General features: G+C 38.3%; 2 protein-coding genes across 3 annotated transcripts in view; one reads left to right on the top strand and one right to left on the bottom strand.

The window, feature by feature from the left end:
- Positions 1-530: 530 nt before the first annotated feature.
- EIF1AD (eukaryotic translation initiation factor 1A domain containing) lies at positions 531-9,508 on the bottom strand. Of its 2 annotated transcripts, none has more exons than XM_072423020.1 (6): positions 9,371-9,508; positions 8,757-8,925; positions 5,917-6,025; positions 4,939-5,047; positions 1,804-1,848; positions 531-1,305 (listed from the first exon to the last, which is right to left on the bottom strand). In XM_072423020.1, the coding sequence occupies exons 2-6, from the start codon at positions 8,841-8,843 to the stop codon at positions 1,113-1,115; spliced, it is 543 nt and encodes a 180-aa protein (XP_072279121.1). In that variant the 5' UTR covers positions 8,844-8,925; positions 9,371-9,508; the 3' UTR covers positions 531-1,112. The 2 variants fall into 2 exon arrangements, with proteins under 2 accessions (XP_072279121.1, XP_072279122.1); XM_072423021.1 differs by having other exon boundaries at positions 9,325-9,428.
- Positions 9,493-11,495, top strand: part of BANF1 (barrier to autointegration nuclear assembly factor 1) — a 7,752-nt gene continuing 5,749 nt past the window's right edge. Inside the window, exon 1 of the mRNA XM_072423022.1 lies at positions 9,493-9,643. The gene's annotated coding sequence lies outside the window, so the exon portion shown is untranslated. The remainder of the gene's footprint in view (positions 9,644-11,495) is intronic.

Genomic DNA, 11,495 nt, shown 5'->3' with positions numbered 1-11,495 from the left:
TAACACTGGAAAAAATGGTTCAGTTTTTTGTCTTCTTTTCTTTTAAAGTGTATAAGACAGAAGCATTGCTGCACGTTTTTTTCAATCGAAAAATGTGACATACCAAAGCTGCGGCCATTAATAAGTTTAAACAAAGCAGAGGTGGGAAAGTGATAGAAAGCTGACACAGGTATATTTACCAGATCCCTATGACAAACTAATAGGAAAAGGTAAATTTGTCCATCCGGTAAAAAAAAAAAGTTGGGGACAACACTCTGTATCCTTGATATCGAATTAAGACTGCTTTTCACAAGTATACTCTAGAATGTTAATATAATGGCACTTATCTGGAAAATGTTTCTAATTTTTTTTGGATCTACAACAATGGTAAGGCAAAGGTGAGGTGTATTTATTTTCAGTTACATGGCAAATCTTTGATTTTTTGTTTTTTTACTGCAGGATTTGATTACCTAGTTTTTACAGAGTGCTGGGAAAAGCATTGACTATGTCCCCAGTGGCTATGCTCAAAACAAAAGGTAAAGGTAACCAAGCACCAGAAATAATTTTTTTTTATTCATGTTGCGATTTCCATTACAAAATGTCCAAAAAATGACTCTGCTTTTAACATTTAAGCAGAATAGGGACCAGTGTCAACTGACATGCACTGCAAGCGCATTTCACCTATAAAGATTACCTTTGTTTGATTCAAGCCAATTTTGTATTTCTATACATGCATGGGGATAAGCCCCAAAAAGCAGGTTTGAAGAGAACAAAAGCTCATTAACACTGGTCCCCATTATTTTGACTACCCTGCTTCTAGTAGCTATAAACCTTTGCATTTCTTTATTAAATTAAATAACTAAAAAGGAAAGATAACATTTAAAAAAAATGGAGGGAGGGAGGGAGAGAGAGATTGTTTTTGTTTTTTTTTTTTTGTTTTTTTACTTTAAGGAATGTATGACTAGGACAAAAAGTTACAATTTCTGAACAGTGGAGTGATCTAATAAAAAGATCATTATAAGTTAGATCATAAATTATCCAACTTTGTTATGTTTCCAAAACAGCTCAGCCCTTTAAAGTCCATACTCTATTTTGGGCACAGAGACAAGTCTAGAAACTTTTACAATCACACATTATTTTTCTTCTTCCTCCTCCTCCTCCTCCTCATCTTCACTTTCTTCCTCGCTATCTGATTCTTCTTCACTGTCTTCACACTGGACACGATTGGTGTTGACAAACAGATCACTGTCATCTTCTGAGTCTTCATCTGTGTCTTCTGCTTCAAGCTTTTCCCTAGGTATAGATTCTGTAACTGCTTCTTTGTTACTATAGTAAGGAGAAATCTTTGTGTTACATTTTGTGGTAAATTGTGCTAAATGAGTAAGCTAAGGATCGTGACTCTAGCTCAATTTAGTGTTGTGCTAGGATGATTTAAGCATAAGCTTTGTCAAAAGTCTGTATTCACTGGATTATATACCACAACAGTTTTCCACTTCTTGGAACTTACACATAAACACAATAAAAAGATTTTTATTTATTTCGGTAAAAAACTACAGATATTTAATTCTGATACCACTTGCAATCCATCAAAATATAAAAATTTATTTATTTCGGTAAAAACAGTAGAAGATAATGGTAAGTTAGGAATCTACATTCTTTTCAGAATTTAGGAGCAGGTAAGTAAATATTAAGCTACCATGAGGATATTTGATAACTAGCCACAGACGACATGGCAAAAAATTAGTATCAGATGTGAAACTGCAAAAGGTCATTTAATTGCCACTATTTGTTTATCAGTATTATAAAATGGACATAACATCTTACCTGTCTTTAGCACTATTTTCTGTTTCTTTATTGAATGCTGCAGGCCTAAAAATAACAAATACATATATAGTTGAAACAGCATGTAACTGAAGTTTATAAAAATTAAACATAACTAATAACTAAGTAACTAGAGATGGGCAAATATACCTTACTTAAAAGGTATAAGGTTACACACAGGTGAAACATACAGTTTTAATTCTGTGATCAAACTTATTTTTGCCTGTAAATGTGGTGATATGTTTAAAAGTGGTAATAAATGATGTTTGATAGTTTAGCAAGAAAGGCAAAAACAAAAAATATTTTAACTAAATCTACAAAACTTTAAAGGTGGTAATTACAAAGTGGCAATAAATATCACCAAAAGTGTTGATAATCTGATTTGACATTTAATGTCAAATCAGTGTCCCATAGACCAGTGGTCGCCAACCGGTGGTCCGCGGCTCTGGCCGGCACACCCCCGAGCGGGGTCAGGGGAGAGAGCCATGGATTACGTACCCAATGCAGTTCCCAGGCTCAGGGAAGTGGGCGTGCTATGTCCCTGAACATAACCTGCCTACTCTCCCATCACAGGCTTCAATCAGCGATGGGAGAGTGGGCGGGGATATGTCAAAATGACGTTAATCTGGGGGAGGTTCCTCCCCCTTTGAGTGACATTCGGCTCCCCGTGCATGCACGGTCAGGAGCCAGTGATTTTAGTGGTGTGCAGAACCGAAAAATTTGGCGACCACTGCCATAGACTACAAGGGAGATCTGCGGTGTTTGTTTCAAACACCTTTTGCCACTTTTCAAAAGCAGCGAAAACGTACCGGGTTTCCCCATGTATAAGACTTTGTTTCGAGAAATGCGGGGTCTAAAAACAGGGTGCGTCTTATCTAATGGTAAATTTTTTTTTAACTGCAAATCACGCTTTATCGCGCTTATTCTTTCTGGGATATTTTTTTTTTTAATTAGGGTTTTACAGCTACTGATGCCTATGCAGCACACTCGCACTACGGAGGTAATAAAGCCATCGCTCAGATAAGATTTGCATACAGTGCTGAATACAAATTAAAAGTGATCAAGTTTGCAAAAGAGAATGGAAATCATGCTGCTGAATGTAAATTTGGTCCTCCTCCAACTGGGAAAACAATCAGAGACTGGCTACGGGAAGAAGAGACCTTACTGAAGATGCCAAGGAAGAAGAAGGCCATGAAAGGCAAGTCAGCAAAATGGCCTGATTTGGAGAGGGAATTAAAGATATTGGTTGAAGAGCAAAGGGGAGATGGAAATCCTTTGTCCACAAAGATGGTTCAGCATGAGGCAAGAAGAATTGCTGGTGAACAAAAAGTTTCTTGAATTCAAAGGAGGACATAATTGGTTCTTCAGGTTCATGAAACGACATGAACTAAGCATGTGTACACGCACCAGACTTTCCTAAAAGATGCCTGAAAGCTATCAGCAGAAGGTCTTTGAATTTCATTGTTTTGTCATTCAAAGTTGTAAGACACATCAATTTGAGTTAGGACAAATTGCAAATATGGACAAGGTCCCCCTTCAATTTGATGTAATAAGTAACAGAACTGTTGACAAGAAGGGGGTGAAGACTGTAACTGTGAAGACAAGTGGGCATGAAAAGAGCCATTATACAGTTGTTCTAGCTTGTTGTGCTGACGGAACCAGGTGGCTTCCTTTGCTGATTTTTAAACGCAAAACAACGCCAAAAGAAGATATTCCCCGAGGAGTGATTGTCCATGTTCATGACGAGGGTTGGATGGATCAGGATGGGATGAAGATCTGGTTTGAGAAAGTTTGGAGCAGAAGACCTGGTGCACTCTTTTGAAAATCTGCTCTATTGGTGTTTGATCAGTTCAGGGTACACATAACAGAAAATACAAAACAGATTGCTGCAGAGAAGAAAAAAAAACTTGCAGTTATACCCGGAGGCTTGACATCCCAGCTCCAACCACTTGATGTCAGCATTAAAAAACCCTTCAAAGCTGCTATGAGAGAAGAATGGACCCAATGGATGAAGGCTTCTGGGGACAAATTGACACCAGCGGGAAGAATGAAGAAACCAACTATAGGGAAAGTTTGTACCTGGGTGAAAAGATCCTGGTTTAGTGTGAAGATTGAGATCATTGTCAAGACATTTAAGAAGTGTGGCATTTCAAACGCCATAGATGGAACTGAGGATGAAGCAATATATGAAGACAGTGATTCGTCAGACACAGATGAGTACAAGTTCAATACGGGAAGTTCAACTTTATTTATTACATTTTTTTTTCCAAATTTCGGGTCCCAAAATCAAGGTGCGTCCTATACATGGGAGTGTCTTTTACATGGGGAAATACGGTAATTAGTTTAAAAAAGAGTTGGTGGTAGAAAAACTGCACTTTTCTAAACTCCTGCTCCTTTATTCTTCATTACTGCAATACAGGGTGCAAAAACCTTTTCTTCTTCAGCTGCACCCCTGCTACTGTTTTCTAAGTTATGACACACTAAAACACTAAACCCTTCCCCAGTTGATCAACCAATGATGCAGGAGGATATTAAAAATCTTGACTTCTATCTAAGCCACTGTAGATGGAAGAAATTTTCCTCATCCATTTTTAAAGCATATACTTAAATTCCTCAATGACTTAATAGACTGTCAATTTCTTGGATATGTGTTTTAGGTATCGTTAACAACTGAAGCCTTTCTGGACCTCAACATGCCCTTTTACATTAATTGCTATTTTTGGGTAGGTAAACTGTGGTGCTTGTCTCCCAGACTCCCATTACCTCCTGGACTGCCTTGGTCAATGATTCCTTGCTAAGACGCTAGGTAACTCAGTACACAATCTGATTTCTCCTCCATAAATAAAGAGGTGACAAACACGTTTCTGTTCAAATTCTGTTTGAATACAGGGAGGAAGAGATATGGTAAAATTTTCTAATGTCTTTGATACTACTCTTAGATTTTGATTCAATATAATTTAGCCTAAAATATGTTTCTGTATGTTCTTTATTCTGTTTAACTATATTGCAAATTCTGTTTAACCCAGAAACATAGAATAATACTGTCAATGTAGACCACCCATAATCAAACACTTTCAGCAATCTACAGTTCACCCTAGCATCAAATATACAAAAGTAAAGATTAAAAACCATTGTTACCATAGGCCTTCTTTCTGTAGAAGTCTCTGATGATCCTTATAGATGATAAAGGATATCTCGGCTTTTACCTTTTCTCCTTCAGCAATTGGATCAATAATAACAAAATCGCCTATGAGAGAACAATTTTACATGTAATTAAATGTACTGGTATGCCAAGTACAGATGTAACCACTCCCAGGGGTCCAGCGGTTGCCAGCAGGCACTTGGGAACGGTAAATATGAGACTTTTTTGCTAGTAATGTGAACTAGATTGAATACACCATTACACTACTACATTACACTCCTTACAAAACATTGGAGACTAGGAAGCTGGGTCACATTAAAAGGGCACTGGACAGGTGGAGCATAATTGAAAATTGATGGAAAAGAAGTGCGTACCAAGGGGGTGAGCATTACAAAGTTGGAACAAATATAGGGGGAAAATAGGAATTGGCTACAGTGTAGGGGTTACTAGATGCAAACTATGGGTTTCTATGACACAAACAGGGAAAACTAAAGTTGTCTTGTGCTGCCCCATCCACTTTTTGACTACCCAGCAAAAAAAAAAAAAAAATTCTGGGGAGAACACTAAAGCACACAGGAAAAGCAAACACCACGCAGATGGTGGTATTCTTAGTTGGGACCAAACCTAGGATCTACAGCTAAAGGATGACCATAGTTAAAATGCCAATGCCCACAAACTGTCAACCAGACATTTATTCATCAGACCAGGAAAGGCAGAAGTCCTTATCTGCATATTTGTTTTAAGGCTTTGACTTAAATTTGCAGAATTAAAAGTCAAAAGTGGCAGCCTCCATAAATCTTACAGGAAATATTCTCTTTCGGCAAAGTTAATAATTTCAATAACATTTAAAAAACAGTCATGTCAGGCAGAAAATTATTTTAATTATCTGTGCTTCATTATACAATGCACAAGCACCACGGCAGTTATCTACACATAAACAGCCCCCTGTAGCTTAGTGTTACACATTTCATTACCTCTTTTGATCCAAATGTTCTTCCTGAATTTTGTGGGCATACTAGCCAAAAACTTCTCGCCTTCTGCAGTCTCTATTTTATGAAGATTATTTCCAGGGCTGCCTAAAACCTGTAGTTAATTAAAAGGTAAATGGATCAGGCATCAATCCTCAATAATGGCTACAATGACATACATAATTTAAAATTAGTTTGGAGTGATATTTATTGGCTAACATAAAAATATAAATAAACAAGCATTCAAAACAGTTTCTTCTTAATGAGATAATATAACAACTCGCAAGTTACCCAATCTCATAATTTTTAAATAAGTATTCTTATTATTATTCTTATTTTTACCTATTGTCTATCATATACATGGTATATCCTATCAACATTGTATCACACTTGTAGATAGAAAACAACAGGTAACAACAAGCTGAAAAGGTATTATTCTCTTCTGCAAGCAGTGACATACAAGAAGGAAAACATCTGAAGCAAATAAGGAAAGTACGCTGCTTGTAATGTAAACTACTATTTAATACATTTGGAGTGGGTACAGCTATTCATCAAAGGTGGGACTTAAATGGTAAACAAGAGTAAGCTAGAACTGGTTACAGTGTGAGTGTCAATACAAACAAAGAAGTGAGATAATACCCTAAATGCAAAGAACAGAAGGTTAAAACTAGGAGGGCAGGTGTACGTTCCAAATACAGTTATGTCCATAAATATTTGGCAAGCATACCACATCATCTGTAAAACATGGTGGAGGCAGTGTGATAGCTTTGGGTACCTGGCATTAAAAAGGAGAAATCCCAGAATCTGGTGATGTCCCTGAGTTCAAGACTACAGGCTGTCATTGCCAGCAAAGGGTTTTCAACCAAGTATTAGAAAAGAATATTTTATTTTCAGCTTTTTATTTGTACATTTACTTTTTGAGTCCCTGAAATGAAGTGATTGTGTAAAAAAGGCCTTAGTTCCTCACATTTTTATGCAATCTTTTTGTTTAACCCACTGAATTAAAACTGAAAGTCTGCAGTTCAACTGCATCAGAGTTGTTTGATTTAAAATTAATTGTGGTAATGTACAGAACCAAAATTACAAAAATGTTATCTCTGTCCAAATATTTCTGGACCTAACTGTACAAATAAAAGAATATCAATATGAGGCATTGGGGAGGCAGGAAGAAAGCAGAGAAGAAGCAGGGCTACTGAGAAGTAGAGAGAAGCAACAGGCAGGGCGCAGAGGTAGGTAGAAAGGCTAATGATAAAGGGAAGCAGCAGGCAGAGTACAGAGAGTATAAAAAGTATAAAACAAAAAAAAAACAAAAGGGGTAGGAAGCATTTCTCTATAGGTGCATTTGAAAGAAAAGACATTATAAAGGTTACCTGTGAGCAACAAATATCCTTGTTTAAAAAATGTTGGGACCATTGGCAATTTTTTATTTTAATTGGTGCACATGCATATTGAAAATCTTCAGCTGCTTTCAAAAGGCAGTATCTATGTTTATTCCGTGTTGTTGTAGCTTTAGGAAAGAAAGGGCCTAGTTCCACTTCAAGTGTACCTAAACTCAACATTTTTTCTTTCCATAGAAGAGCAGAAGGGGCATTTCCTCCTAGGGACAGAGATGCCGATCACACGCATGCGCAGTAAGATTGACTCTCTTTTTTTCCCACCTTCACAGCGGCTATGTCACCCGATCTCGCACCTGTGCAGAGTGAGATCGGATGACAAAGAAAGAAGGGAAGACCGAAGATGGTGGCGCTTTCTCAGAGGAATTCCAGGACGATGTGGGACTGGATTGTCGGAAGGACCAGTGCCATCGAGGGACCTGTCGGAATAATGGTAAGTGCAATTTTTTGTTATTTTTAGTTTAGTTCCACTTTAAACCTGTGCTGCTCAGCTGTCTCTTTCTCTTGCAGGGCGCCTCCATCTTCTTCTTTCTTTCTTGCTGTAGAGCAGGGGTGTCAAACTCTGGCCCCCCGTCTTTGGAACAGCTCTCTGCCTATGCGGCTCCGCATTTGGCAGTTCCATAGACGCAACTAATGCTGGGAATTGAAGTCCTAGCATCACTTGTTTTCTGGTCGCTATTCCTAGCTCACAGCAGGAGAAATAAAATTACTCAGATCTGCAGGAAACAAAAAATAAAGTACAAGGTAATCATCTCTGTGAAATGTGTGAAACCATCAAAAAGAGATGTCACTCTTTTCTGTCTCTTTTGTAAATAACTTTCTTTTCTAACAAGAGTTTTGAAGATATCAGATATGAGCACATAATTTACACATGTGCATTTCATTATTTGGTGTCAATTGAATATTAACATTCATGCCATCTTTATTCAAATCCTTTCAGGAACTGTAGCTAGGGGCCAATTAGTGCCCACATTGCATTGCCAAGTAGTTTCTTGTTCCAGGTTGCATGTTAAGCAATACGTCTTTGTTTCCATATAAAAAAAAAATTTATAATAAATTCAAACGAATTACTTCCTTTTTTGGCCCTCGACTTGGTCTGAGTTTTTCATTTCGGCCCTCTGTGTATTTGAGTTTGACACTTCTGCTGTAGAGGATCTTCAGCCATCTTAATTGGCCATGCTGTGATAACATAAGTCAAGCGCAGGTTCATTCAGGTATCATAGCAACAGCTAACGCTGAGCAGCTCATTTTTTTTGCCAGATACTTGAAGCGATCAGGCAGGTAGGAGGGTTAATTGCAGAAAGAAACTTTTACTTCTGCTTAGTATACAAAACTTCCCCTGTTGGAGACCCAGCTGGCATAGTCATTGAGGGAAAGATCGGGAATTAAACAAAAGCTACAGAAAAGAGAACATTGCTGATAGAAGATACAAACCATGCAAACAATACCGACCTTCACTATACGCTGGTTCTCCGTAGGCTGAACATATTCCAATAGAACCTCTTTCACTACGTGTTTTCGTTTGGTTGCTTTAGACATGTTTTAGAAATGGAAGGCTGTATTCATATAGTTTTGTTGACATGTAACTAATAAAACACAGTCTTCAGGGTTTCGATGTAACCTAAACAAAAAAGAGATTTATTATTCACCGAAGTAATGCCAATGTCTTATCACAACTAATGCCAACCAGTGCTAGTGAAGGCAAAGTACCAACCTATAACAGCAGGAACTCACAAACTAGGAGAAACATCTGGCATTCCACTGACTCTCAGGTATATATATATATATATATATATATATATATATATATATATATATATATATATATGATTCTTTATAGATGCAGATGTATTCAGTCAGGGAAGTATAAAAGCATTTCCAGTAAGACATAAGTTACATAGTTCCTGTACTTCATAAAATGTTTACTGCAAATTATTCCTGTGAGAATTCACTGAAATAAAACTTGTACCATGTTTATTGAAAAAACGCCGTTAATCATTTCTAAACAGAACAAATTTACCGCAAAGCTAAAGAAAGGGATGAACGTGCTCCGAAAAGACCAATACCTGTCACACTGTCCAGCTACTTCTAGCTCGGTCCCTGGAGTACAAATATGGCGACCGCTCGGACCTTCCCATACAGGACTATGGAATGGGAGTCTTCCGGTGACTCCACTCACGACGATAAACATGGCTGCCCACAGACCGCCAATCACGTGGCCACAATCAACTTCCGCTTTGTCTCGCCCAGGGAGTGGAGAGGGCTTTGTGCAGCACCCACCCGGAAATAGTTTTACTTGCCGTAAAGAGACTTGGCGGGAAGGGACTTCTGACATAAAGGTAACGTAACATTTTTTCATTCTATTTCTGTGAACGTTGTTCATGTGCAGCGAGAGATTGAAATAGTCGCCTCTACGTTGTATAATTTGGTTTAAATTCTGGGACACGTCTCCAGCTAATTATTTAGTGGGTAAAGGCAGTGTGCACATGGGCAGCTTCCTTGCAGTTCGGAGACTTCAGGTTGTAGCGGTCTTTGTGAGCAAGTTGCTTTGCTATAGACTGCAGAACTATTCTATATATGGCAATGACTAGTTGTGTTTTAGTCGGTGAATTAGCGTTGACATGGATCGACCACTAGAAGGCAGCACATTTCACATGTGAGCTCAATATAGATGGCTGATGTGTGTTATCTCTCCAGGATAATCAGACCTCCACTATCCATGCACAGCACAAGAGTGGTAGAAAGACCCCATACAAATCAATGGGGAGTTACTGTGTGGTTATTGTGTAGAGTGGTAAATTTAAAAAGTTGAAGAATTATAACTTTATATTAGTGCAGAAACTGAAATCCAACCACATTTCAGTTTTTATAGCTAAATCAAAAGAAATGTAGCTTAGGCTTGCCTCAAATTTCCTCCATGATTACTTGTAAAAATATTTACCTTGTGCTCTGGTCCAGCAATTCTCACTCTGCAGCCCCGCAAAAAAAAAAAAAAAAATGGCCATCCAGTAATCCATACTATGCACATAGTTCTCCCCAGCCCTCATTTGGTGGGTGGGCTGCCCTGCCCCCTTCACTGTCATACTATGTTACCTTGTCTGCTTCTCTTCTTTGAATCTCAATTTACCTAAAATGTTGGGGTGTACAAAACTAAATATTTAAGTGCAGTGGGGGGACCCCCCCCCCCACACACACACACACACTAAAATTTCATTACTATGGCAAACGCACTGCCCTGTTACACATTACTGACCACTTCTAACACTTGAACCCCAATTTCCCTGGAATAGGAAGGTGTAAGAAACGTGAACTGTGTGGGGAATGTCTGTGGCTAATACCCCAAAAACTTTCATCACCATGGAATCATTTGAACATAAAAAAACTCTGCCCATCAAAACAAAATTGGAACTCAGTTACTGGATGGGAGCGTCATGCGTAACAGGGCAGCATGTTTTGACGGGGCAGAGTTTATTTTGTAATGATACCATGGTGATGAAAGTTTGGGGGGTGTTAGCCACAAGTGTCCCCCACTTACACCTATGAATCTGTTCTTCTGCACCTCTCTCCTCTAGAGAAATTAGGGTTCAAGGTAGGGAAATTGACAGTTTGATGGGCAGAGTTTTTTTATGTTGTGTTTTAAGGGGGTTTTATACATGTGTTCCCCACTTGCACCTACATTTTCAGTTTCCTGCACTTCCCCATTCCATATAAATTGGGGTTCAAAGAACAGAACCAAAAAGGGTGTCACAGTGTTACAATTATAGTTTGTTGAAAGGTAGGTAAAAAATTTAGGGGCTCCACCCCAATGCTCTATGCTATGTAAGTGGCCCCTGGGGGTTCCTAATTAGCATTTTCAATTTTGGGCTCCTAGGTGCACTTTCTTATGAAACAGCAACCCAAATGTTCAATTTCCACAAGTTTTGAAACTTGTGATCCCCATATCTTTAAAGATAAATTTCTTTAAATTTCTTTAAATTCTTTAAAGAAATGTTGGTAATTAGTAGCTATGAAGGTCCCTGTGTACCCTAAAGATTTCTAGTCATTGCAACCAACAATTTAGGGGATCTGAAAGATTGAACACACCGAGTTGTTGAATGTGAAAAGCAGACTTTACACACACAGCTATCACACTGGGGGTGGATAAATGTCACAGGCAGTTTTTCTATGCTGATAGAATATGGGCAGTGATGG

The sequence above is a fragment of the Pyxicephalus adspersus genome, chromosome 9 (genome assembly GCF_032062135.1).
Source record: "Pyxicephalus adspersus chromosome 9, UCB_Pads_2.0, whole genome shotgun sequence".
NCBI classification, from domain to species: Eukaryota; Metazoa; Chordata; class Amphibia; order Anura; family Pyxicephalidae; genus Pyxicephalus; species Pyxicephalus adspersus.
The sequence above is the reverse complement of the archived record's forward strand: the minus strand, read 5'-3'. Positions and strand labels throughout refer to the sequence as shown.